The following is a 24,722-nucleotide window of genomic DNA, read 5'->3' as shown; positions in this document are numbered from 1 at the left end:
AGCAGAAAGAAAATGGATTGAGAGTCAAATGGACCCAGGATTCAAACACCAGCTTTGCTATTCAGCAGCTGAGTAAAGATGGGCCAGTAGCTTGACCCTCTGAGCCTCCACAAATCAAGCTCGAGTCTCAGCAGGGCCCTCAGCCTTTCCGGTCAATCCCTCTGAGTCCCCTAGGCAAATCCCCAAACCCTCTCTTTTCTGCCAATCCTCCTGCTAAAGTTCCAGTCCCCTTGGTCTCGGCTGATAGCCCTATCCCCTGAGTCATGGGGGAAATTGAGGCCCATGGGTGCCCCTGAGGGTGTGGCCCTCAACTTCCTGCACCCTCCCTGCACCCGCACAGTCGTCTTGACCTCCTTATCTCCTTCCCTCTATTGTCAGCAAACAGGTGTCCTCCCCTTGTAAGACTTACCCTCCCTCCTGCTCTGCACTTCCATGCTCCCATCTCCTTCACAAATCTCCTCTGTCCAGTCTGTGCCTACAGCTTCTCTCTATGTTAACCACGGCTCCGATGACTGCAAATAGGAACCTGACGCAAGCTGACCTTTAAACAACAACAGAATTTTTTTTAAGTATTCAGTTGTGGCTGGATCCAGGCTCTCAAGTAACATGAAGAGGAATCCATTGGATTCCTCTGGATCCCTGGAGGTTGCTTTCCTCTGCACTGACTTCATTCTTCCTTCTCAGGCTTTCCTGGGTGCATTGCTATTCTAGACTAACATCCCAATATCTTAGCAACTTCTGCCAAAAAAGAATTTCCTTTTCCTAAAATTCTCAGCAGCCTGAAATTCAATCTTATTGCAAGATGTTGGGTCCTAGACCCATCTCTGGAGTAGTCACTATGCCAGGCAGGTGGGATGGCTGATTGGCCAGGCCTGGGTCACCAGCCAAGGGACTGGATCTATGCCTATCTAAACCAGCCATCTTGAGAGGTGGGGAGGAGTGGGTCTGCCAAGAAAAATAGAGCATCATTGCTAGAAAAAAAGGAAATGCCTACTGAGTAGGCAAGCCAGCGGATGTCCACTCTGGCTCATCCTCCTCAACACAGGAACATGCTAAGTCTTTCTCATCTTAAAAGCCCCTTCACTTCAAACCTGGGATCCCTCCTTCCTACTTCTAGGGCTTCTGCCTTATTTTCTCAGACAAACAGACTCTTGAAAGAGTTGCCAGTTCTCGTTATCTCCACTCCACTACAATCCATTCTTTCCTCAGTTTGGTGCGCTCTGGCTTCTGCCCCAGCATTCTATTGAAATTTCTCTCACTGAGTCATCAATGACCTCAAAATGGCCTCCTTTGAAGACTTTTCTTTCTTGACCTCACATTATTTGATACTTTGATCTTCCCTCCTTAAAAAAAAGAAAAAGAAAAAGAAAAAAATCTGAAAAAAGTAAAATATTCAAGTAGCATCAAAAGCTATACAGTGAAATTAAGGCACCCTCCAGTCCCCAATAGACTCCTAACTTGGCTCCTTGGTTCTCTTTCCCAGAGCCACCCACTGTGACCAGGGTCTTATGTGACCTTCTAGAGAGGCTGTGTTGAAGACAGAAGTACTGTACCTCATACGCAAGGATGTTAGCCCCCGTGCTCAATTTCCATGCCCTGTTTTACTCCCTTCTATCTTGGACATTGTTTTTTCTTGTTGTTTTGTTTTGTGTTTTTTGGTGAGGAAGATTGTCCCTGAGCTAACTTCTGTGCCAGTCTTCTTCTGTCTTGTATGTGGGATACTGCTGCAGCATGGCTTGGTGAGTCGTGCATAGATCCCTCCCTACCCGGGATCCAAACTTGTGAACCCCAGGCCTCCGAAGCGGAGCATGCAAACTTAACCACTACACCACTGGGCCCGCCCCATCCATCTTGGAGATTGTTTTTTATCTGCACGTCGAAATCTACTTCATTCTTTCGGTAGCGTCCTACTTTCTTATGTGTGTGAGTGCATCTGCAGGATAAATGCTGAGTCTCTCTCCTTTGAACCCCTCTTCTCCCTCATCTTTATGGCACCCAGCTCGCTCATTTGCCTCCTACCTCTGCAGCCATCCCTGGTGGAAAAGCTGATTCCGTAAAGACTTACAATGACAGTAGAACTTGGAGGTTTGAGACATGTCCGTGACCCAGAAAGGGAAAAAGAAAGCTAATTTGTTGCTTATTTACACAAGCAGTTTCTTAGAAACAACCACAGAACGCCCCCCAAGTAGGGTATGAAAAACACCTCAGAGGTGGTATGTGAATCTGCTTGAAATGTCTTTCCAAAGGCTTGGGTGGGAGTGGAAATGTGTCCCTTTTGCCCCTGGGCACACATCTTTTCCTCACTTCCTCTCACTGGGAGCCCCAGGGCCTGGCTTCACCTTGCAGCTCCCTCACATATCCCACCAGCCTTAGTGCGAAAGATTTTGTTTTGTGTTTTAAGTACCTAGGATAAGGGGCTGTGGCAGGCCTGCAGGACCCCTCTGTAGCCAGAGCACAGACACCCCCATCAGTGTAGCTCACTGGACAGGACTGGGTCAGGCAGCACTCAATGGCAGCTATCATGTCAAATATTTCACGTGCATTCGATCTAGTCATCCCCTGTGCACACTGCAAGGCACGTCTATTTGCTGTAACAGAAAACTTGGGTTAGGAAATTTAGCTAACTTGCTTAAAGGTTGGATAGCTGGGGATTGATGGTGCTGGGATTGGTACCCAGGTCAACTTTAAGTCCACGCCACAAACTCGGATACAAATTATAAGTCGGTGAGATAGATGTAATAGGAAGCCTGTGGTCTTCGGAATGGAACAGACCCAACTCTGAATCTTGGTTCTCCTCCTTTATCCTGTTTGACTTTGACCAAATTGTTTACTTTTCCAGTTATCTGTTAGGTGAAGCTAATCCTTTTCCTGCCTATCTCACAGATGCGTGAGAATCAAACTGTAAAAACATAGGCAAATTAAAGAGATTATTATTATTTGAGGGCTAGTTTATTTGAAGCCAGCAATGTGGGTTTAGGGTGAACGGTGAAGAATAGACAAGAAATATGATGCTTTGTTGACGTGGGAAAATGTTTGGAGCGTATTTCATCTAGTGTTGTAAAAGCAGGCTGAGGAATAAAGTAATAATTCTACATCTGTTTAAAGAGTAAAGAACATCCATCCTTCTATTCATCCAGCCATCTAGGACACAGGACACATTTTAACATTTATCATGTTAAAATGCTAACATAATAAAGATATTCGGGTGGTGGAATTACAAAGGGTTTTGTTGTTAATTTTTCTTGGTGCATTTGAAGAACTTGTTTGTTTTGGCAATAAATGTGGAAGACGACAGAAGAGTCTGGATCAGTTGTCGGATCTGGGATCAGATCTTAGATACTTAAGCTGTCTAACCCCATTCCTCATGGTACAGCAAAGACTTCGTAGAACTGTTGGGAGATCAGATGAGATACTGCTTGTAAAGCCCTTGCACAGTGTCTGGCTAATCAAAGGCACTTAATATATATCCTTATTCACCCGTCTGACAGTATCGAGTGCCTACTGTGTGCCGAAGCCTGTCTTGGGTCCTAGAAATGCACTGATGAGCCAAACAGAGGTGGCTTCAGCTCTCATGGAGCTCACAGTCCAGATGGAAGTACAGACAAGAAACGGATGAGCAAAGAAATAAACATGTGATTGTAGGTTGGGCTATTCAGGTATTTGATTTCCTATGAAGGAAGCGAACAGGATGCTCTAGTGGGGAATAAGGGAAGGGGGAATGGGGGACCTACTTTATTTGGAGGTGATCTGGAACAGCTTCTCTGAAGAGGTGGCATTTACACTGAGATCTGGAGGGAAACAAAACATTGCATTTTATTTTTAAATGAAAATTTAAAAAAAAAAAGAAACTTGCCATTGAGCACAAGACCCCTCTCTCGCCAACTTCCTCCTAAATAGCCACAAGAGAGCAAATGTCCCCAATTATAAGGGACCTTCATTATTCGCAGAAAAGGGGGCTTTAATCTTTCTTCTCTTTGCCCAAGGCCAGAGCATGCTGAATATTGTTTGACTGTGCTTGGGAGAAAAACCCTGGTCCGCAGACGACTTCTACAAATGATCAAATGTGTGTGCAGCTCCGTGCTTAGCGGCTTCTTCTCACTGAGTGGGGCCCTCCTGCCTTCTCCTGCTGCGGAGAACTGTAAGGCATAAAAAGGACCCTGAATTTCATTGAATTTGCACATTTTTTTTAAAAAGATACTCCTTCGTCTTTGTACCCAGGCTATATGGCTTGGGTCCCTTTTCATTGCAACCTTCTAGTTTCAGTTCCTGAGGATGTCCTGGAGTCTGATGGAGGCGCGGCAGGGAGCTGCACTGTGCCATTAGCCTCACCTTATCAAACCCGGTTGAGCAGTGAACAGCATCACATGGGTCTTCATCCTCTTCTCCAGCATCTCAGCCTGTCCCTGCCCACTTTTCACCTCCATCTCTTTCCTGGGCTCTTTCCTACCCTCCTTCATGGAAGCAATGCCCTTCCTTCTGGTCCCACTCAGCTTAGATGTCACCTCGTCCAGAGAGTCTCCCTGGCCCTTCTTGGGTTCCTCGCCTCTGTCACATGGGACCATGCAGTGGCCTGTGTATGCAACTGTCTCCTCTGCTAGACTGTAAGTTCCATGACGACAAGGACAGGGACCCTCTGTGTGTCATTGCATTTCCCGGACCCAGCACACTGCTGGGCAGAAAATGCCCAGGACCTAAATATTAGGCTTCCTCACCATCCCTGCGCACCAAAATACACACTGAAGCTGTACACTAGGGAAGCCACCTGGGAGAGCTTAGAGTTCTTCACTAAGATGAAGCAGGTTCCACAGCAATAGGCGGACCTCAACAATCTGGCGAAATCCTCCCATTCTCTTTATTTCTATTTTCTCCCTTTCTCCCGCAGAAATAGCTCCCTCACTTAAAATAGCTTCTTTTCTTATTACAAAAAAATATATCTGATTGTTATTTAAGTTTTGGAAAAGACAATCAAGCATAGAGGATAAAGGAGAAAATTAAACAATCCGTAACTCTCTCAATCTCTATAGGCATATATATAATATACATACAGATACTGCATGTATATTTATGTATATAATTTGTAGAATGGAAACATATTGTACACACTGTTAGTAATTGTATATAACTCTGTCATTTAATATTCTTCTATAGCTTCTTTTAATTTTTAGAACTGTTTTGCATGGTAATACTTCAAATAGATGTATCATTATTTATTTAACTGTTTTCCCTATTGGTTGATAGTTGATTTCAATGTTTTTTAAACCCTCTAACAATTCTTTGATGAGTGTCCTGTAAACCCAGGAGTATAGAGGAGGGGTCCAGGAAAAGCCTCCTGGAGGAAGTGACATCTGTCTGGAGAAGAAGATGCATGGGAGGTTCCCAGGGGAGGGGGAAAGGGCAGGAGGCCAGCGTTGCTGGGGGAAGAGGTGGGCTGTGCATTGCCTTGGACGTGAAGGAATGCGTGAGTGTTCTAGGAACTGGAAGTAGTTCAGTACAGCTGGAGGGTGTGTTGGGGGTGGGAGGAGTTGGGCTAAGGGAATGGACAGCAAGGGGGCCTATTGACCAGGTCACCAGGGCCAAGTCCTAAATGGCCCCGTAAGCCATGCTAAGCAGTGTGGGCTTTGAGCAATGGGGAGCCATTGCTGATTAGAGCAAGGAAGTGACATATCCAGGTTGGCGTCTTTGAAAGATCCCTGTGGCTGCTGTGTCTGAGCCAACTCCACATTCCACAGCTAGACTCGGAGCTGTTAACACAGTGAAACAGACGTCAGAGAGAAGAGAAAAAGAAGAAAAAAAAGAGCTCACATGTAACAGCTCACAGATAAGCTTTTCAAACTGTCTAGGTTCTTAGATTCAGGGCACGATTGAACAAGTCACAGTCCTTACTCCCCTCTCCAGCCCTGGAAGAGGTGCCATCTGATGTAAGTAACCCAGTTGCTTTTGGCCCCCATCCCTGTTCCAGGAGCCCCAGTGGTGTATCCGGATGACAAGGGGGTTGGGTTTTCTTTTAGTAGCTGAATGAGGCTGAAGTATCCACCCAAGGCAGCCAGAGAAGCAGGTGTGGTCCACGCTGCGTTTGTAATTAAATGCCAGCCGCCCAGCTGCCCATTCTCCAAGGACGCCGCAGGCGCAGAGCTGATGCGGGCTGTGCCTCCCAAGGGCTGACGTCTCCATTTAGGGAGCGCTCCTGAAGCTAATGGGCAGTGACAGCTCCATTTGAAAAACACGGAAACGCTTAGGGAGGCTGTGATCTGCCAGCCCCATAAGCTGCTTATTAGCAGGGAAATCACGCTCCCGCTGTATCGCGCCCCCTTGGTTAACCCCTGTTCTTGCGTCTCTCTGCTATCTCACTTAAAAATTTCATTGTTCTCGAGGCAGTGGGGGAGTGTTGGGAGAGGAGGCTGCAGAGCTGCTAGAAGCTGTTCGTTCCTCTGTCTCCCGTCACAGCCTCTGGGGAGGCCTCGGCAAAGCAGCAGCCTTCTGGCGTGGATGGGAAATTGATGGCTTTTAGAGAAAAACGGCCCCTGAAGACTCTATGCTAACATCCTTCCTATGATGGCTGGTTAGGGTCCCAACGCACCCAGGCCAAAGAGAAACGCCTGCAGGTCTGCCTTATAACGTGCCATCTCACTCCAACCATCCCCACCACAGGCGCCTCTTTGTATTTTCCATCTCCATCCCCTCTGCTCCACCCTCTCTTCCATGGCCCTATCCACCATCTCTCTCCTCTGCGTCATCTTCTACCCTCCCGAGTGCCTCTGCCATCAGTCTAGCTCCTGCTGCCCTTAGTGCCCACACCGCTGTGAGGGGACTCCCATTCGATCCTTGACATGTTCACTGGCCTCTCGAACTTACCATAAATGAAACTAAGTGCTCTGTTTCCCCCTAAATATGCTCTACCCCTCGCATCCTCCACCCAACCAGTTTGCTCAAGCCAAAAAAATCTTGGGGTCACTGATGGGTCCTTTCTTCCTCTCCTACCCCACATCGGATCCATCAGCAGATCTTGGGACACCGCCTCAGCATGGCCTAATGAGCAGTGCCATGTCCAGACCTGGGATCCGAACCAGCAAAACCCTGGGCTGCCAAAGTGGAGCGTGCAAACTTAACCACTTGGCCACGGGGCCAGCCCCAATTTTGTATAATTTTCTGCTGGCACAGGGTAATTTACTAGTAGCACATAGTAGATACTCAATAAATATTCATTGAATGAGAAAATGAATAAACAATGAAAGAATCTGGGCAGTAGTCCTGACCACACTGTGTTGACCCTAAGGTACCATCCTTTCAGGGCGTTTTCCCCACTGGCCAGCAGAACAGAAGCCAAGATATCAGAACAGCTGAAACAATTTAGCTTAGAATAACAAGCATATTTCTCTAAGTCTGACATGGATCTTTTAAAAATGCAAGGCTCTTTCCTCAGTGTTTAAAACTTAAACGTCATGAAAGCACCCCACCGTGGGGAGCAGATGCTCCCTGGAGGGGTTCGTAGTGGAAAACAAGAGCCAAATAATGCCTACAGCTTGGACGTGTTGAGCCAGGCACTGTACCTGGCACACGCATTATCTCGTGTTATCTTCATCACAACCCCATGTGAGAGGAATGAGAATCGTCCCCAGGTCACAAAAGAGGAAACTGAGACTTTAAGGGACTTGCCCAGAGCTGCGCATCTGGTGGGCAGCGATGCCCAGATTCGAACCCACGTCTCCAGGCTACGGCCGCGTGGGCTTCCTTCTGCCCAAATAGGACCTGAGCAGGAGGCTGCCCTCTGAGAGTTAGGTCCCGGCACACACGTCCTATACCTCTGCTTCCTTTCATTGCAGGGTGTGGAAGAGGAGCTGGTGCTCTTTCACTTTCTCAAATGACCTTCCCTCTTCCAGCCACTAAAGTTCAATGGCAGCCCTACCTTTTCTCATCAGACTCCTCCCAATGCCAAGTGCAATCGTCCACTGTCAGTGACTTTCCTGCTTGACCTCTTGGAGGTATTTCTGCTATAACGATGCCCTTCTCTTTGGATCCCCCTCAGTCCCCAGCTTATCTGCCATTGCTCTCTCCTGGTTCTGCTCTTACCGCTCAAAGTTTTAGGGGGAGTTTTCTCATTGGGAGACGGGAATCAAACACCTACTTCACGGGGTGGTTACGTGAATTAAAAGGTAACATATGGGAAACACTTGGCAAGTGTCAGTTGCCTGGGAAGTGCTCAATGATCTTTATGACTAGTATTATTATCTCTTTTCCACCCTTCATATTCTGTCCTTTAAATTTTTTTTCAAGTTCTCTCTCCCAAACTGCAGAACTGGTACTTCGAGCTGCCTCAGGTCACCCCCTAGAATCTCACAGGTCCCGCAAGGTCATCATGTCTGAAACAGAAATAGTCATCTTTCCCATTTCTCCCACTTTCTTCGTCTCAGTGATTGATATAACTACATTCTCTGTCATTCAAACCAGAGACCTCATCATCCCATCTTTGGCTTCTCCTCCCTCCCCGCCCATCCCTGCCACACTCCATTATCCAGTCAGTCCCCAGCCTGTCAACTGTTCTTGGAAAATAGAGCCAGGAGTTAGGGCTCTGACCTCAGACGGACCTGGCTCACAGTGCAGCTCTGCTATTTGTTAGCTGTGTGGTCTTGAACAAATTACATAATCTCCCTGCCCTCAGTTTCCCCATCTGTACAATAGGGATGATAATAATACTCACTTCATAGGGTCATTGGGAGGATTAAATAAGATAACGCACATAAAGAGCATTCCAGGGTGCCTGGCATATAGCAAACACATAATAAATATTAGTTGTCATAATTATTATTACTGCTACTACTATGTTATTACATTGTAGTTACCTCCTGTAGACACCATGTTTGAAACACTTAGAACTTTTGTGAAAATGAATTTTGCTGGTGAAGAACAAAGAACAGATTTAGTGACTCGTCTCTTCTCATTAGGTGGAAATGAGCGTGTGCATGTGTGTGCACTCATGCATGAGCACACACAGGTATGCATGTGCAAACACACACGTGTTACCACTCTGCCTCAGACTAGGGCCTTTTCATATACGGTAGACGGACCGCAGGATGGTGAGAAATGGCAATGATTTTCTCCCTAGGACCCAGTTGCCCCATCGAACACTGGTTTGTATTTCATCCCACACCCTTCATTCCCGCTTGGAGAGAATGGCTGAGTTTACCTCCTGGCACCTTGTAAGTAAGGGTCAATGACTTAGCCAGCTAACCAGGCCCTTGTGGTGGCCCATGCATTACAACCACCAAACCCAGGTCTTGGGATCTTTCTCCATTGACTGGAGTTTGTAAACTCCTGTATCTGATGAGCTGGAAAACGTCATTTGTTCCTGATTGAGAGCCAGAGGACAGCACTTTGAGGGACCTGCTGCTAAGTATTGGGACCTCACAGGTGATGTATAAGCAGGTCATTACTTTGCATCATGTGCCACATGAAACATCTCAGGTACCTTAATCCCATCTCTTTCAACAGATGAACTTGGCTGACTCCTGGGGGTAGGGGGTGGGGGGACATGCCATGTGTCACCAGCCCCACCATCTCATGCCTTTACCATACAGCTCCTGACTGCCCAGAAGGACACCAGGGGCAGCTCACGAGCTACAGGAACTGAAGGTCGGGAGCCCAAGGTCATAAGAATTTTGCATTTTATGTTGCTCTCATTTCAGATCATTGAAACAATCTCTCTGAGGTAGTGAAAGGGAAGGGATCGAAGAAAACCACACCCGATTTTGTTTGGTTCTGTTGTTTTGATTTTGGTTTTGTTTTTTTTTTTCCACCCACCACAAGTTCTTTTCTTCCCCTCTCATAGTGTGGGCGAAATGCTGAAAACTTCGACAGATTTTTCACCCGCCATCCACCAGTCCTAACACCTCCTGACCAGGAAGTCATCAGGAATATTGACCAATCAGAATTCGAAGGATTTTCCTTTGTTAACTCTGAATTTTTAAAACCTGAAGTCAAGAGCTAAGTAGATGTGTAGATCTCCGTCCTTCATTTCTGTCATTCAAGCTCAACGGCTATTGTGGTGACATTGTTTTTTTCATTGCAAAGTTGCATCCATGTCTTTATTTGCTGATGAGACTAGAGTGACCGTGTTTCAGAACCCAAATGTCCTCAGGTAGTTTGGAGCATCTCTGTGAGATGGGATTATGCAGATGGCGTATGGAAATGCTGCTGCATAATTAACACGTTATCATAGTCCTCTTACAATTTATTTTTTCCAGCATGTCAGCCAAGTAGATCCAGTGGGGACAGAAAATGCCTGCTTTCTTCCCCTTTTATTCTGCACTACTGTTTTCATACCTTCTCCAACTCCAACCATCCAGTCCAGATTTTTCTTACCAAATGAGTGGATAATCGGATGCTAGCCTATTCTTCCACTTCTGGACCTGGAGCTTGGCTTGTACCCAAGTTTATGGTTTCTTTGACTTAGAGGGAATTCCTCCATTCTGCCTGGTTTGGAAACACCATGAGCTTTGAAAAGAACGTGCTAAAAATAAAATTTTATTTGTTATTTTTTTTAACTCAAAGTTAAGAAGATTATCTAAGCCCTTTGAAAATTCTCAGAGTGTGCTTTTAGGCAGTTTCGATCTAAAAGCACCTCAGAGGTCAAAAGACAACCAGCTTGGGTGCTGCCTCAGGACTGTAATTTCTGATGCTATATGTCCCCAGTGACCTTCACCCCCAAACTACTTGAAAAGGGCATTTGGCACCACTCCCTGAGAAGGCATGGTCACTCTACATGGTCCCAACGGGCCACGGTTTTACATTACATTTCAAACTTTATTTGCTTTGGGGTTTTATTTCTGTTGTTGTTCAAGTGCAAAAAAATTCCTCACTTTGTTACACACGCTTTGAAATATGTGTCCAAATGTTATTAACCATGATGACCTGCTTTGATTTGCCAAGAGGACAGCTCTGGCGCCAGCAGACCCAGGCCTGTGTGGATGGGATTTGTCTAGGTTCGTTGCTGGCTTTGGAAAGCTAATTAAGTGCTCTGAGAAAGACACCATTTCTTGACACATAGACAGTTGTATTCTTCACTTTGATGTTGTTTTGCAAGATGTTTGTGAAAATGTTCATTTGTATCTGGATATCTGTTATGTGCCATTTTTCTTCTAGCGTCAGCATACAATAATAAAAAAAAGAAGAAGAAGAAATGCTATTTCAAGGAAAACAACTCTCTTTGAAAAATGTGGACCCAAACTACAAAGTGGGGCCTCTCGAGGCTTCAGGAGAGAAAGGAGCTAAACCCAGAGCTTAATCTTGGCCCCAGTGTTCAGCCAGTTCAGAGAGGCTGGGACTGGGGACCGTTCAGGGACTCCTGGTGGCCTGTAATAGGATGGGGTGAGCTAGCTGGGGGGCCTCCAAGGATGTCAGAGCTCAAAGCCCACAGCCCCACCAGTCACGTTTAGGGGTCAGCTTGGAGCGTGGCTGGGGCACGCTCCTGTTTTTCTTATTAAAATCACCACTCCTCCCAGCTCGGACGAAACATTCTTTCCAGCAAGCAGCTTTATGAGCCCCCAGAAGCCCAAGGAAACCCCCTGGGTGGCAGAAATCCCATTTCTTTCTGAGTGGATGAGGACAGCAAATGGCTCCCCATCCTTGCCTGCTGCCTCCTGCTATTTGCAGGCAGCCCTAAAGAGAATTCTTATCACAAGTCGAGTGATTTCCAGAAGCGCCAGGGCTTCTAAGAGACCATCAAGGGAACTTGAAAAACTTGACAAATGTCCTTGAAGTAAGACTTCTCATCTTAAGAAAACCATGATTTGGATTTCTGCTTAGGCCAGGGTCCTGCCCTTCATTCCTTTCTGCCCTCTTGCTTCTCCTTGCTGCAGGCTTTGGGGCCATCTCTGCTACTGCCATGGTGGTGGCAATCTAGACCTCAGGTGAAGCAAACTTCAGTCCTAGCTGACAAGCTTAGGAGGCTAGAGAAGGAGGGAAATCGAGGCACAGCCCTCTCATTTTATTGTTGGGGAAACTGGCGTCTGGAGAGAGGAAGTGACTTGCCCAAGGTCAGCCAGCTGGGATGCAAACCTGAGTGTCCTGATTCTCAGGGCGGGACTCCTCCTGCTCTATAACCAGCATCTCTGAGCCATGCCCATCAACAGGCAGGTTATCTGAGGCCCTTCATCTGGCCGTTGGGTCACCAGGCTTTTCCTTGGATATACTCTCAGGAAGATAAAAACATGGAGAAATGCTGGGACGTTGACAAATGATTTATGACAACTTTTGAGAACAATGTAAGATAGATAGACACAGATAGATAGACTAAACTGTCTATATATACTGCACTCTAAGTTTTCTGAATTGCTGCCATTATTTTTCAGAAGTTTAACAGTTTGCATACATAGATGCTCAGGCCAAAGTCTCTGTTCCCCTAACATGTCCTACTGAGGTTGGTCAGGAAAGCCTTCTGTGGAAGTAAGAGATCGTTAGTCAGAATTCCTGCAGTTTCCTTTTCTATCAACATTTCAAGTAAAGATGAGACCAAGATACAGCTTTTAACATATATAATCTCTGGGCAATAGTTCGCAAATTTATCCTGGAAGGAAGATTTTTAATTTATTTTTGCCATCATCCATGTATTCCACCCTCCATTAATTCATCCAACCAGCATTTATTGAGCACCAGCTGTGTGCCAGGCTCTGTGCTGGGTGCCAGGAGCACAGTGAGGAGCCATCCAGATGCCGTCCAGAGGGCAGTCATCAAACAAGTGACTAAAAGCATGATAGGATCTAGAGATAACTAGTCTCTGCGTTAGTCAGGGAGGCTTCTTACGAGAAAGAGAAACTCATTAAAATCTTCGGGGCTCTTTCTTCTCTCTGGAGACCACAGTTTGAGGCTGAAGGAGAAGCTGCAGCAGCGCCCTCTTGACTCAGAGTTCTGGGACAATCCTATAGCATGATGGGTGAGGAAAGAGAGAGGCAGGATGGAAGCTGGGGTGGGTTTCCCTCTAGAAGGCCAAAGGCACGGTCTCTGTGCTCGAACAGACCACAGGATCACCAAGATCTGAGCAGAGACAGGTGCTCATGTGGAGAAAGGGAGCCAGTTTTACAGCTCGCTTCCGAGTCCTGGCTCTCACCTCTTTATTCCTGCAGGCATTACCCTTTCCGGGTCAGGGAGACACTGCTGTCCTTCCAGCACACTGTCCCTGGCCTCACGCCACTTGGTTCTTCTAGATGAGACAGATTGAGATTTTCTGAAAGAACCTAAATAAGGGCAGAATTTAAAAAAAAGAAAATTTAATGAGAAAATCCAAAGAAACCTAAACACATCCATGTTAGCCATGGTTAATTGTCTACCAGGATCCAGGAATCCTCTTTTCATTCCTTAGACTTCTCACTAACCTGCTCCTCTTCTAAGAAAAGATAGTGCCGTGGTCACAATGACCTTCTTGGGGAATTAATAGGAGGCCAGTGGAATTAATAACCCTCATTGGATTAGTGAGACTATTCTCATGTGGCTTCAAATGCTATCAACCCAGAAAGGAATTGTCCCAACATTCTCTCCCAACTTCTAGGGTAAAATTCAGGGATATTTCCTATGGGGACCTGCCAATAGGGCAAAGTCCATCATGGCAAGTCCTCTTTGGACCATGTGGCTGTTTGACGCATGAGACATCACCAGCACCACAAATGGGAAGGGCTTTCAAAGTTGTGGGTAGTGGGAAAGGAGCCCTGCTGGATGCCCACAGGCAGGGAAGGCCACATAGGTTCATATTACCAGGGGAGACCCGAAAAGAGGCAGCTTCTTGCCTTCTAGCCCAAGATATACCCACGACCCACACACAGCCCTGGAGCTGTCAGACCTCGAAAGGGATTAACACAGTTCAGTCTATACTGTGACTCAAAATGGGCAGTGGCCCATGTGAGAGACCCTTAAGATCAATGGGAACAATTGTTTTGCTATAGAGTGAAGTCTCTGACTCGGGGACAACTATAAGTTGAGAAAGGGGAAGAGTCTCATCCTTCCTCAGGTCTTCATTCATTGATTCATGCATTCAACAAATAATTGTGGACAGCCTGCTGTGTGTCATGCATTATTGTTGGCACTGGAAATACGATAGTGAAGAAACAGACAAGGACTCTGTCCTCCTGGAGAGAGGCAATAAATAAACAAGACAATTGCTGATGGCAGCAGGTGCCATGAAGACAATTGAAAGGATGCTAAAGTATGATTTCTGGAGTCAGGAAAGGGATGCACAGACAATGTTAAAGGAAGAGCTGGCAATTGAGTTTTTCTCTGAACACAGGAAGTGATGCATTCAGTGCCTGGGACAGCACAGGACAGGCTCACAACAGGCAGGAGACACAGCAGAAGAGGTGGCATGTGGCAGGAGACGGCCCATCATCCAGAGAACAGCTCCGTCAGCACCTTCAGCCTCTCTGCTGTGGCTACACGTACTGAAATGTGTTCCTGATGTCCCCCTTACTCCTGCACCCCAACACGTACACTGCACAAGTGAGTGGAGAACTCCATAGGCACATGTTACCTATCTCAAGGGAGCAGCCCAAAAAAAGGAATTCTTGTGAGAGGTGTCTTGCAAAGGAGAATGAGCCCAGCAATGAGAAATCCTTAGCAGTCAGTGCCCACTGGGGGCCAAGACTAAAGCATGGATGGCGATTGGCCAGACTAGCAAGTCAGTCAGTCCTCACTGACCCTCCCCTCTTGACTGTCTGCTACAACTCTGGCTAACGCCAGGCAGCCTGCTCAGTAACAGTGAAACCCAGGCATTATCCTTGGTTTTCCTGTAATAAACCAGCCACTGGGCTGTCTCCCTCGAATCAGAGGGACTGAGATGAGGCATAATTAGGAGCGATGTGGTCAGATAAAAATCACTAACCCACTGTGCAATCCTGGGCAAGTCACTTCACCTTCCCGTGCCTCAGTTTCCTCCTGTACCAAACCATGGGAGATGAGGACTCCAGCTCTGCCTGCCCCGAGGTGGGTGGTGAGGATGGGAAGAGACGATAGGCTGACACAGACCCTGGAGAGGGGAGAGCATCATTCGTCTGTGAGATGTTTTTATCAGAGCGCACTCTGACATTCCCTGGTAAAACTTGCCCCAAACTGTAGTTAGTAAACTGGGATCAATGCCCATCTGCCCCCCTGAAAGAAATACCAGGGTAACTAGGAGAATAGCATTTTTGTTTCTTTTAAGGCTGTCCTTACAGACCTTACTTTAAGCTTTTGGGTTTTGTTTGTTACAGTTATCTAGTTTGACTAGATGCATGCTATAAACATCCTTGGAGAGAACGTCTGGCTGATGAAGACCCAAATTCTAGTCTGTGGGTGGATTTCTGAGCATCCTTTCAAAGTCTAGATTGCACCAAAGAATGTAGGCAGACAGTGGTCAGCTCCTTTCATTGGCAGCGATCTCCTTTCCTCACACCCCACTCAGCCTTCTTGGAGGCTGGGAAAGGCTGTGCAGCTGTTCCCCTTGTTAAAGAAAAGAGCCTCCTGGGCACAGAGGTCGCTACTGGATGGTTTTCTCCAGGACGCTCTACCCCCTGATGAATTCTGTGACCTTATCCATGGTAAGAAGTAGTTGCCAACTCAGTTCATCTCAAAGACAAAGAAAACAGAGCACGCACACAACACTTAAGGGCAATCCTTAAAGAAATTTCATGTCTCATTTCCTTTCTTAGAAAATTTCCACCAAGTTTTCTCTCCTGAAGCCAATATACAATGTGAAACGAAGGCCAGGGAGTGGTATGCACAATGCAGCTGCTAAAAACTGTGAGCACAGGGCTCTTTCTGACTCTGCCCATGAGATGTCGTCAGCTTCCCGGTACCTGGCATGTCTTGGTTCTGTTTTCTTCTGCCGCTGCTGTGTTAATGTGTTTGCTTTCCGTTTGGCAGAGAGACAGGCGAGACACCTCCAACTTCGACAAAGAGTTCACCAGACAGCCTGTGGAACTCACGCCTACGGATAAGCTCTTCATCATGAACTTGGACCAAAACGAATTTGCTGGCTTCTCCTATACTAACCCAGAGTTTGTCATTAATGTGTAGGTGAATGCAGGTTCCATTGCCGAGCCTGGAGTGTAAGACTTCAGGTCAAATGTATGTATCAATTCTAGTCTTCCAGGATTCATGGTGCATATGCTGGCATTCAACAGGTGGAGAGCTTGTCCTAGAGGGCTTTTCTTTGTATGTGTAGCTTGCTAGTTTGTTTTCTACATTGGAAAATGTTTAGTTTAGAATAAGCGCTTTATCCCAATTATAGAGGTACAATTTTCCAAACTTCCAGAAACTCATCAAATGAACAGACGATGTCAAAACTACTGTGTCTGATACCAAAATGCTTCAGTATTTGTAATTTTTAAAGTCAGAAGCTGATGTTCCTGGTAAAAGTTTTTACAGTTATTCTAAAATATCATCTTTGAATGCTAAGCATGACCGGTATTTTTAAAAATTGTGAGTAAGCTTTGCAGTTACTGTGAACTATTGTCTCTTGGAGGAAATTTTTTGTTTAAGAATTGATATGATTAAACTGAGTTAATATATGCGAACTCTCTTGTTAACATGTCTGCTTCTAAATAGACTCTGGTACAAAGGTTACAGACTGGAGAGCCATGGGCTGATACAGCTGGTAGATGATTTGTCTCACATGCACAACATTTTACTTAATTGATATCATTGTCAACATTAAAAAATAGGAGATTTTATATAAATTTCTGGGCTTTCAGATTCACTTGGAAAGCATCAGAAGACTGACAGCACTGGGCCTATGTACACATGTGGAAATAATTTGACAGAACTGAGAAATAGGTATCTCCTTTAAAAGTGGTGTGTGCTCTCATTTCACCACAGTCTCCACCGTGCCCTATTGTCCTACACTCTCCATCCATTTACCTGGCTGGTGTAGCCATTTGAGGTTGAAACCTCTGCCATTTGCAAGTCACAAGCTTAATGACCTCAATATCCTCCTGTTCCCATAATTATGGTTTCTGCTCAGTCACCCAGTCAGTGTGGTTCATGTATATTAAATCCTCAAGCACAAAGTACAGAACAAAAATTTCTTTCCAGGCATGACAAAAGTCAACAAGGAGGTTGGTGTCAGTAAAGAGAGAACATTTTTTCATGGTCTATGAGGATGTCACTATTTGTAAAACTACTTACCTTTTACTATTTTCTCCTAATTGAGCATCTGCAAAAAAAGGTGCATGCTGTTTTCTCCACAGACATACTTGTCCAGGGAGGCCAGAAGAGGAGGGGAAAATAAAGGAGATTGCTTCCAAAAGCTGTTGGCATGACAAGGAGCCCCACGCTCTCTGAGATCAGAGTGGCACATTACTGAATCACTGGGTGTCTGCCCAATATCTTCTCTGAGTGAAATCATGCTTCTGTTTTCTTTTTGAAAGCTGTAGTAAGCCAATCTACAGCACATGCATTTGTGGCTGCTAATCCCAGTGGGTAGCAGAAAAGAGACCTGTCACACCAATTACGTTATGACTTTACAGAGTTTATTCATGTCCTCCCTCCTTGGGAGACCCCCAATAAATGGAGCATTAGGAGGATACAGTGAATGCATTGGTCCTAGTGGACTTTGCAGAATTTTAGAAATTCTGCCAGTTAAAATTGGCTAAAGCCAACTTAAATTTAAAGAAGAAATTGTGTGTTCCATTTAGAACATCATATTTAGAAAGTGAAAATACATGGATTTCTATCCATGTTCGATGACGTGCCGTTTAAGATGATATTATGGAGGAGGTTACCATTGCTGCTTCTGGTTCTCCATTCCATGTCAGCCCGTCGTATTTTCTCCCTCTGCTGGTTGTAAACCCAGCTTTCATTTCATAAATATTGAGCATCTGCTGTGATCCAGGCATAGTTCTGGGTGCTGATGATATAGAGACCAGCAAGATAGTCCGGGACTTTTCACTCCTAGGGGCAAGAAGACTACGGAAGTCCCAGCCTCTCCTCCTCCTGGGATCACGTCCAGGGAGAAAGAGTGGGAGCTCCTATAAAAATCCTGCAGTTTACCGTGATTGGCTCAGCCTGGTCACGTGTACATTCCTGAACCAAGCACTGTGTCAGAGAGAAGAGGCAGGGGAGGTGCTTTGGCCAGACCCAAATTACATTTGTTATCTGTTGCTGTGTAACAAATTACTCCAAAACTTTGAAACAACAAAATTTCATTACCTCTCAATGTCTGTTAGCTGGATTAATGCCTCCCGTGAGGTCGCAGTCAAGTTCTTGGCCAGGGTGCTGTCACATACGAAGGCTCATCTTGGGGGGAGATGGAATTCACTTCTAAGCCTACTCACATGGCAGCCTCAGTTCCTCGCCAGGAAGGCATCTCCATAGGGCCGCCTCTGGCCATGGCAGCTGGTTTTCCCTGGTGCAAATGATTTGAGTGAGAATGCCTAATCCGGACGACATCTAGTCTCAGAAGTAAGCCAATCTCAGAAGTGACATCCTGTCATACTGCTGTTGTCTCTTCTTTAGAAGGAAGTCAGTAAGTCCAGCCCACGGTTAAGGTGAGGGGATTATACAAGGTGAGAATTCCGGGCAGTGGAGGCCTCCAGGTGTCATCTTAGAGATTGCCAACCACCTACATCAGGAGCTGCGCCTCTGGAGCTGTGAGCAGAGTGCCACTCAAACCATGGCAACCGAGCATGGGTGAGGGCAGCTCTCTGAACAAAAATTGGAAGTTCTTCTTGGAGCAAGAGGGCTACGTGCTTAGAAAGCAAACCACCAAGGTGGATTCTCTGCAGATGGGGATTTGGGGCTGCCCAAGATACTTAGGGCTAGTGATATAAAGAGACAGGCCAACACTGAGAAGCAATTAAAGAAGTGACTTGCTTGTCATTGCTCTTGGTTCATAGAGGTCCCCATCGTTTCATTACCAAGCTCACCACCAAAAGCAAGGGCCTGAATTTGACCTTCTGATGAGTTATAGTCCTTTGCCTTCGGGGACTCAAGATCCAGCAAGAAGGTGAGTTGGTGGAAACATACACATGATAGAAGTCTAAGTCAATTATCTAATCCTGAGTGACAAACTACCTCAAAACTTAGTGTCTTTTAAAAATAACCGTTTATTTAATTCACGGTGGTGTCTTTTCTGGTCTGGCTTGTCTCTGATGGAATGCCTGTGTATCTTCAGTCAGCTGGAAGGTCACCTGGGGACTAGATGGTCTGGGGTGGCCTCGTTCACATATATGGTGTTTGACACACTAACTGGTCTAGAGGAAACTCAGTCGAGATGCTTGTTTTGCTCCATGTGCTCTCTTATGTCCCCACTAGAACACAGGTCTCTACACATGGTGGCTTTAAGGATGCCGAAGAGAAGCCCCTGTGCACAAGCACTTTTCTGGCCTCTGCTTATGTCACGTTTGCTGCTTTCCCATAAGCCAAATTCAAGGGGTGGAGAAATAGACTCCACTTCTGCATGGGAGGCACTGTAGAAACACACTGCAAAGGCGAGTGGACACAGCAATGGCATAATGGGTGGCCGATTTTTTATCTACCACATAATCTATCAGTGGAGCCATTCATGAACTTAGAGGGGATCAAAGAAATAAGACAGATGGGAAAGAAATTGCAGGAGCGTCCTCGGCTGCCCCAAGGTTAGGCCGCATAAATCACCAGAAGTCAGTCTTCTTGCTTGTCTCTTCAATCCCAAATACAAAGACAGTGCCAGAGTTCAGGCTTGTCAGTCGGATAAGCAGAGCCCACTTGAGAGCTGATGGTACAACCAATGATGACACAATTCCAAAATCCTCAAATGTTATTCCTGCCATGATTCTTTTTCTAACCTCACACACAAGCTGAAATACTGGAGAAATCAGGAAGGAACGCAAAGCAAGATAAATGGGAACCAAATCTGGAATATGTGATCCAGCACGCCTGATCCAGTACCACCTATCAATGTCTGGCTCTAAAAGCCGGAAAGCCAAATATCACGGGTCCCGTATATTTGCTGGTTTTGATGTGAAACCGCTTTGACCCACATGGAATTCTGCTGCTCATCACTTCCTGGACAAGCAGTGCTGACCCCAAAAGTGAATCCCAATTTCCCAAAACAATAAAGGTTTGAATTCTAGAGGCCTTTCAATGTTTGACCCAGACTCTTTCCACTGTGGATTTTGTCCCATAAATGCTAGTCTCCCTGGCATATGGCCTGTCCAAATTAGGCCAGATGTCAGAGTGAGACTACAATGGCATTTGGACGAGAGAAGCAAGAACTTTCAATTCTGTTTTCAACCAGTCACTCTCCCTCACAAGGTCCAAGAGGGAAATAAATGCATAGAGGACAAAGCCTAGCAGATGAAAAGTTGATTACTACCTGACGATTTGACTTCATATCCCAATGTGGAATCCTAATCCTAAGGTGGGTTGAATTGCATGGAGAATTCCTAGATATCATGTGGGTTGTATTACTTATCTATCACTGTTAGCAAAGTACCCCAAAACTTAGCAGCTTAAAATAATACAAATTTTTTAGCTCACATTTATATGGGCTGGGAATCCAGGCACAGTTTAGCTGGGTCCTCTGCTTCAGGGTCCCTTAGAAGCTGCGATCAAGGTGTGGCAGGGGCTGTGGTCTCATCTGAAGGTTCAACCAGGGAAAAGTCCACTTCTAAGCTTGCTTGTATGGTGGTTGGCAGGATTCAGTTCCTTGTGAGTTGTTCTGCTGAGAGCCTCGGTTCCTCTCTGGCTCTTGGCTGGAGTCTGCCCTTGTCCCTTGCCATGTGGGCCTTTCCAGGATGTTGGCTTGCTTCATTAAAGTGTTCAAGCTAAGAAGGCAATATAGTGAGAATACCAGTAAGATGTAAATTCCATTCTTTTGAAAATTCATCACAGGAGTGCCATTATATCATTTTTGCCCTATTCTCTTCATTACAAGCAGGTCACTAGGTCCAGCTCACACTCAAGAAGGGATTACACAGGGCATAAATAGGAAAGACAGAGACCACTGGGAGCCATGTCAGAAGCTGCCTACTTCATGGGTGTAAAGGGTATCCTCCAAAGGGTATGGGGTGGAGTATGAGAGGGAAAGGGGGGTCTTAGCTCTATGTCCAGTGAATGTGCTCCATCTTGATCAACCAGATCAAGCCTCCTCCTTAGATGTGAAGCGGAGGTGGGGAGCAGGCACTATGATCATCTCTTTTCTGACCAAGAGTTTCTGAGCTGGTATGGGTGGCCAGACTGATACCATTTTTCTGAATGGAAATCACCCTTTTTTGGCATCAAAAGATTCAAGCCCTTCATGAGTAGAACAGAAGTCAGGATTTATTTAAGCCCACAAGATTTAAGGGCCCTCAGTCTCAAAACAGGAGTTTCCTTGAGCCCCTAAAACATGAACAGCATCAGATTCACACCTCTGCCCTCGTTAAGCAGCAGGAAGCCGAAAGGGACCATAGGAGCTTTAGCTGAGGAGTCCCTGAGGGTATTTGACCCTAAGATCATCCTCAGGAAATTCTACTAGTCGCAAATGGACAGAGCCCAGGGGAGGGCTTACAGGGGAAGCAAATGAAAAGGGGGAAATATTTTAAAACTGCGTTAAGGGGGAAGAAACTCTGACTGAAGAGAGGAGCAAGCAGACAGTGCCTCCAGATCCCGTCCTCTCTCATCTCATGGCTCAAACCTGGGCTTGAGGGTGATTTTCTTGTTATGCTACAAAGGCTGAAACTATGTCAGGCAGCCCGTGACTGCAGAGAAGAATCATTAGGAAGGAATATTTCATCCATTCATTCATTGAATAAATCTCTCTTTAGGATCAATGGCTGTTCCAGATGGGAAACAAAACATGGACCCTGTTCTCATGCAGCTGACGTTCTGGGAGGGATGCATATTAAACATAGTGAATAGCACGATTGTAGATAGCAATACGTGCTGTGAGCAAAAGCAAAGCAGAGTGATGGGAGAGAGACTGGCTGGGGTGGGGACGATTGGGTTGTCACCTGTTTAGCCTGAGTTTTCAAGGAAAGCCTCATTGAGAAGGTGATAGTTTGAGCTTAGTGACAAAGAGCCAGAGCAAAGCATTGAAGACAGAGGGGATAGCGAGGGCCAGAGCATGAGGCCCGGCCTGCCAAAGACCAGAAAGTAGCCCCTGTTGCTGGACAATGGTAAGTCTGGGCGAAGTGATGGAGATGAGGCCAGAGAGGAAGGCAGGGGCAAGATCTTGCAGGCGTTTGTAGACTATGATGAGAAATCTGACTTTGTTCTAAGTTCAATGAGAATCCCTTTGACACTGTATTTGATTCCTGTTGCTGCTACAACAAATTGCCACAAACTATGTGGCTCAAAACAACACAAATTTATTATCTTATAGTTCTGGAGGCCAAAAGTCCAAAATCAGTCTCACTGGTCCAAAGTCAAGAAGTAAGCGGAGCTGGTTCCTTCCGGAGGCTCTGGGGGAGAGCTTCTTTCCTTGTCTGTTTCACCTTTGAGGGGTCACCTACGTTCCTTGGCTCGTGGTCTCCTGTCATCTTCAAAGCACATCACTCCAACCTCTGCCTACATTGTCACAGCTCCTCTTCTGTCCGGGGCACCTCCCCGCCTCCCTTGGGATTACGTTGAGCCCACCCAGATCATCCAGGATAATCTCCCTCGCTCATGATCCTTAACACATCTGCAAAGTCCCTTTTGCCATGGAAGGGGACATATCCACAGGGAGGGCCTTTACTCTGTCTTTTCACAGAGGCTTTAAGCAAAGGAGTGACATGACCTGATTTACCTTAGACAACATGGTTTGTAGGGGTGAGAGGAGAGCAGGCAGATCAGTGGGTCCATTGCAAAAGCGCAGGGGGAAGCAGAGGTGAGCTTACCTTGCCCATCGCCATCTTTGTAGAGGTGAGAGAAAAACGCAGAGAAGGGAGGTGACTGATTCGGACTAAGCCAGCCAAAGTGGTGCTCTTTCAGCTGGCCAGGGTCAGTTTCCTCAGAGACCGCCGGGGCCTGTGACTTTTCTGAAGGGAAGAGGCTGGTCTGGAAGGGAGTAGAGCAGGATAAAATTAAGGCCTCAGCAGTGGTGAGAAGAACCTGGTGCAGTAAATTGAGGAATGGTCACCCCAAGATATTGAGTCCTAACCCTGGAGTTTGTAAAAGTCATCTTACTTTGCAGAAGTAATTAAATGGAGGATTTTGAGATGAAGAGATTACCCTGGATTACCAGGGTGGGCCCTAAATGCCATCACAAGTCTCCTTATAAGGGAGAGGCAGAGGGAGATACAGATACACAGGCGAGGCAGTGTGAAGGCGGGCAGAGAGGGATGCAGCCACAAGCCACAAGCAGAGAGGGATGCCAAAGGTAAGGAGTGGACTCTCCCCTAGAGCCTGCAGAGAGAGTGCCACCCTGTCAACACTTTGATTTGGCACTTCTGGCCTCCAGAACTGTGAGAGGATAAATTTCTATTGTTTTTTTTGTTTTTTTTGTTTTTACGATTTTATTTTTTCCTTTTTCTCCCCAAAGCCCTCCGGTACATAGTTGTATATTCTTCCTTGTGGGTCCTTCTAGTTGTGGCCTGTGGGACACCGCCTCAGCGTGGTTTGATGAGCAGTGCCATGTCCGCACCCAGGATTCGAACCAACGAAACACTGGGCCGCCTGCAGCAGAGCGCAAGAACTTAACCACTCGGCCACGGGGCCGGCCCCAAATTTCTATTGTTTTAAGCCATCTAGTTTGTGGTCTTTTATTATCGAAACTAATACACCTGATGTGGACCAGATTATAGCCTGGAGTCTGACCCAACTGCTGGCCAGTTGACCGAACTGGGATTCCAGGACCAAGCCTTCCAATGTGGGGTGCCACCAGCCAGGTGCAATCAGGGATGGAATTCTCACTCCTAATTGTCCCAGGCAACAAGATGAGAGGAAACTAGGAAGGCCACTCTGACAGCCAGGGGACCCTGGTGCCTTTAAACCTCTTCCCTATTGGCGCTGTCCTCACCAGCTGGAAGCAGGAGCAAGGACCCCCCCTCTGTGGGCACAGCCCTGCTGCGGAGCCCCTGAAGACAGCTGTTGCTCTGTATGGTTCAGGCCTGGGCACGGCTCGCCTCCCCCTCGCAATACACCCACCTGGGGTTGGCTCAAACTCCCTTATGTCTGATGCTGCAGAGTGGTGGAAAGCTACAGAGAATGGACAAAACTCACAGACCATCTGTTCATCTTCTGTGTTTTGCGAATTTATTTTCAAATGTTAAGCATTTGATAGCAGTTGTCAGGCATTATCTCAAAAGCTACCATTTGGGTAAAGACTGTCTTAAAAATCCACAAGAATCACTCACAGATCGGTGATTCTCCAGGGTTTGCAATGAGGAGTGAATCGTATTTTGAAACAGCATCTTCAAATATTATCACATAATTTTATAACCAGAAAAGGAAAGAAGATGTCTTGTTTCTATAATACAGACTTCAGAAAAGAAAGCTTGACCAAATCTGGCTAGAAGGGCTGTGTAGAAAATGGAAGAATTTCTCAATCAAGAATTATAGACTCTGGGGTGAGGGCTTATTGGAATTTCCTGGCCATGGTGAGATTTTTATGTTTATCAAAAAGGGACACAACGTTTTAAAAAAAGGGAGGGTGTGTGTGTATCACCTTCAGTATAGGGATGTGTCACTTTCCTTTGAGTCTCAGCACGTTTGGGAAGTGAGTATAGCCATCTAGGAAGGGATGTGTCTGTGGTTGTAGAGGATGAGCACATGTACCAACTTCTGGGGATGGCTTTTGTCCTTCATGCCCTGCATCGCAGACG

The 24,722-nt window shown here is 46.2% G+C and overlaps 1 protein-coding gene and 1 long non-coding RNA gene across 5 annotated transcripts in view; one reads left to right on the top strand and one right to left on the bottom strand.

Moving 5' to 3' along the window:
• The window catches only part of PRKCB (protein kinase C beta), a 304,436-nt gene extending 287,904 nt beyond the window's left edge, over window positions 1-16,532 (top strand). Inside the window, exon 17 of one of the 2 annotated variants that reach the window (XM_023616107.2) lies at window positions 9,824-16,532. In XM_023616107.2, coding sequence (XP_023471875.1) covers window positions 9,824-9,982 — 159 coding nt within the window. In that variant the 3' untranslated portion in view covers window positions 9,983-16,532. The remainder of the gene's footprint in view (window positions 1-9,823) is intronic. The other variant, XM_023616108.2, reaches the window with a different exon arrangement.
• Window positions 9,646-24,722, bottom strand: part of LOC138917155 (uncharacterized) — a 37,983-nt gene continuing 22,906 nt past the window's right edge. Inside the window, exons 3-4 of one of the 3 annotated variants that reach the window (XR_011424711.1) lie at window positions 22,797-22,956; window positions 9,646-20,762 (exon numbers count right to left, since the gene is read on the bottom strand). This is a non-coding gene — a long non-coding RNA (uncharacterized lncRNA). The remainder of the gene's footprint in view (window positions 20,763-22,796; window positions 22,957-24,722) is intronic. The other 2 variants (XR_011424712.1, XR_011424713.1) reach the window with 2 other exon arrangements.

The sequence above is a fragment of the Equus caballus genome, chromosome 13 (genome assembly GCF_041296265.1).
Source record: "Equus caballus isolate H_3958 breed thoroughbred chromosome 13, TB-T2T, whole genome shotgun sequence".
NCBI classification, from domain to species: domain Eukaryota; kingdom Metazoa; phylum Chordata; class Mammalia; order Perissodactyla; family Equidae; genus Equus; species Equus caballus.
This window is presented reverse-complemented; position numbering and strand designations above follow the sequence as displayed.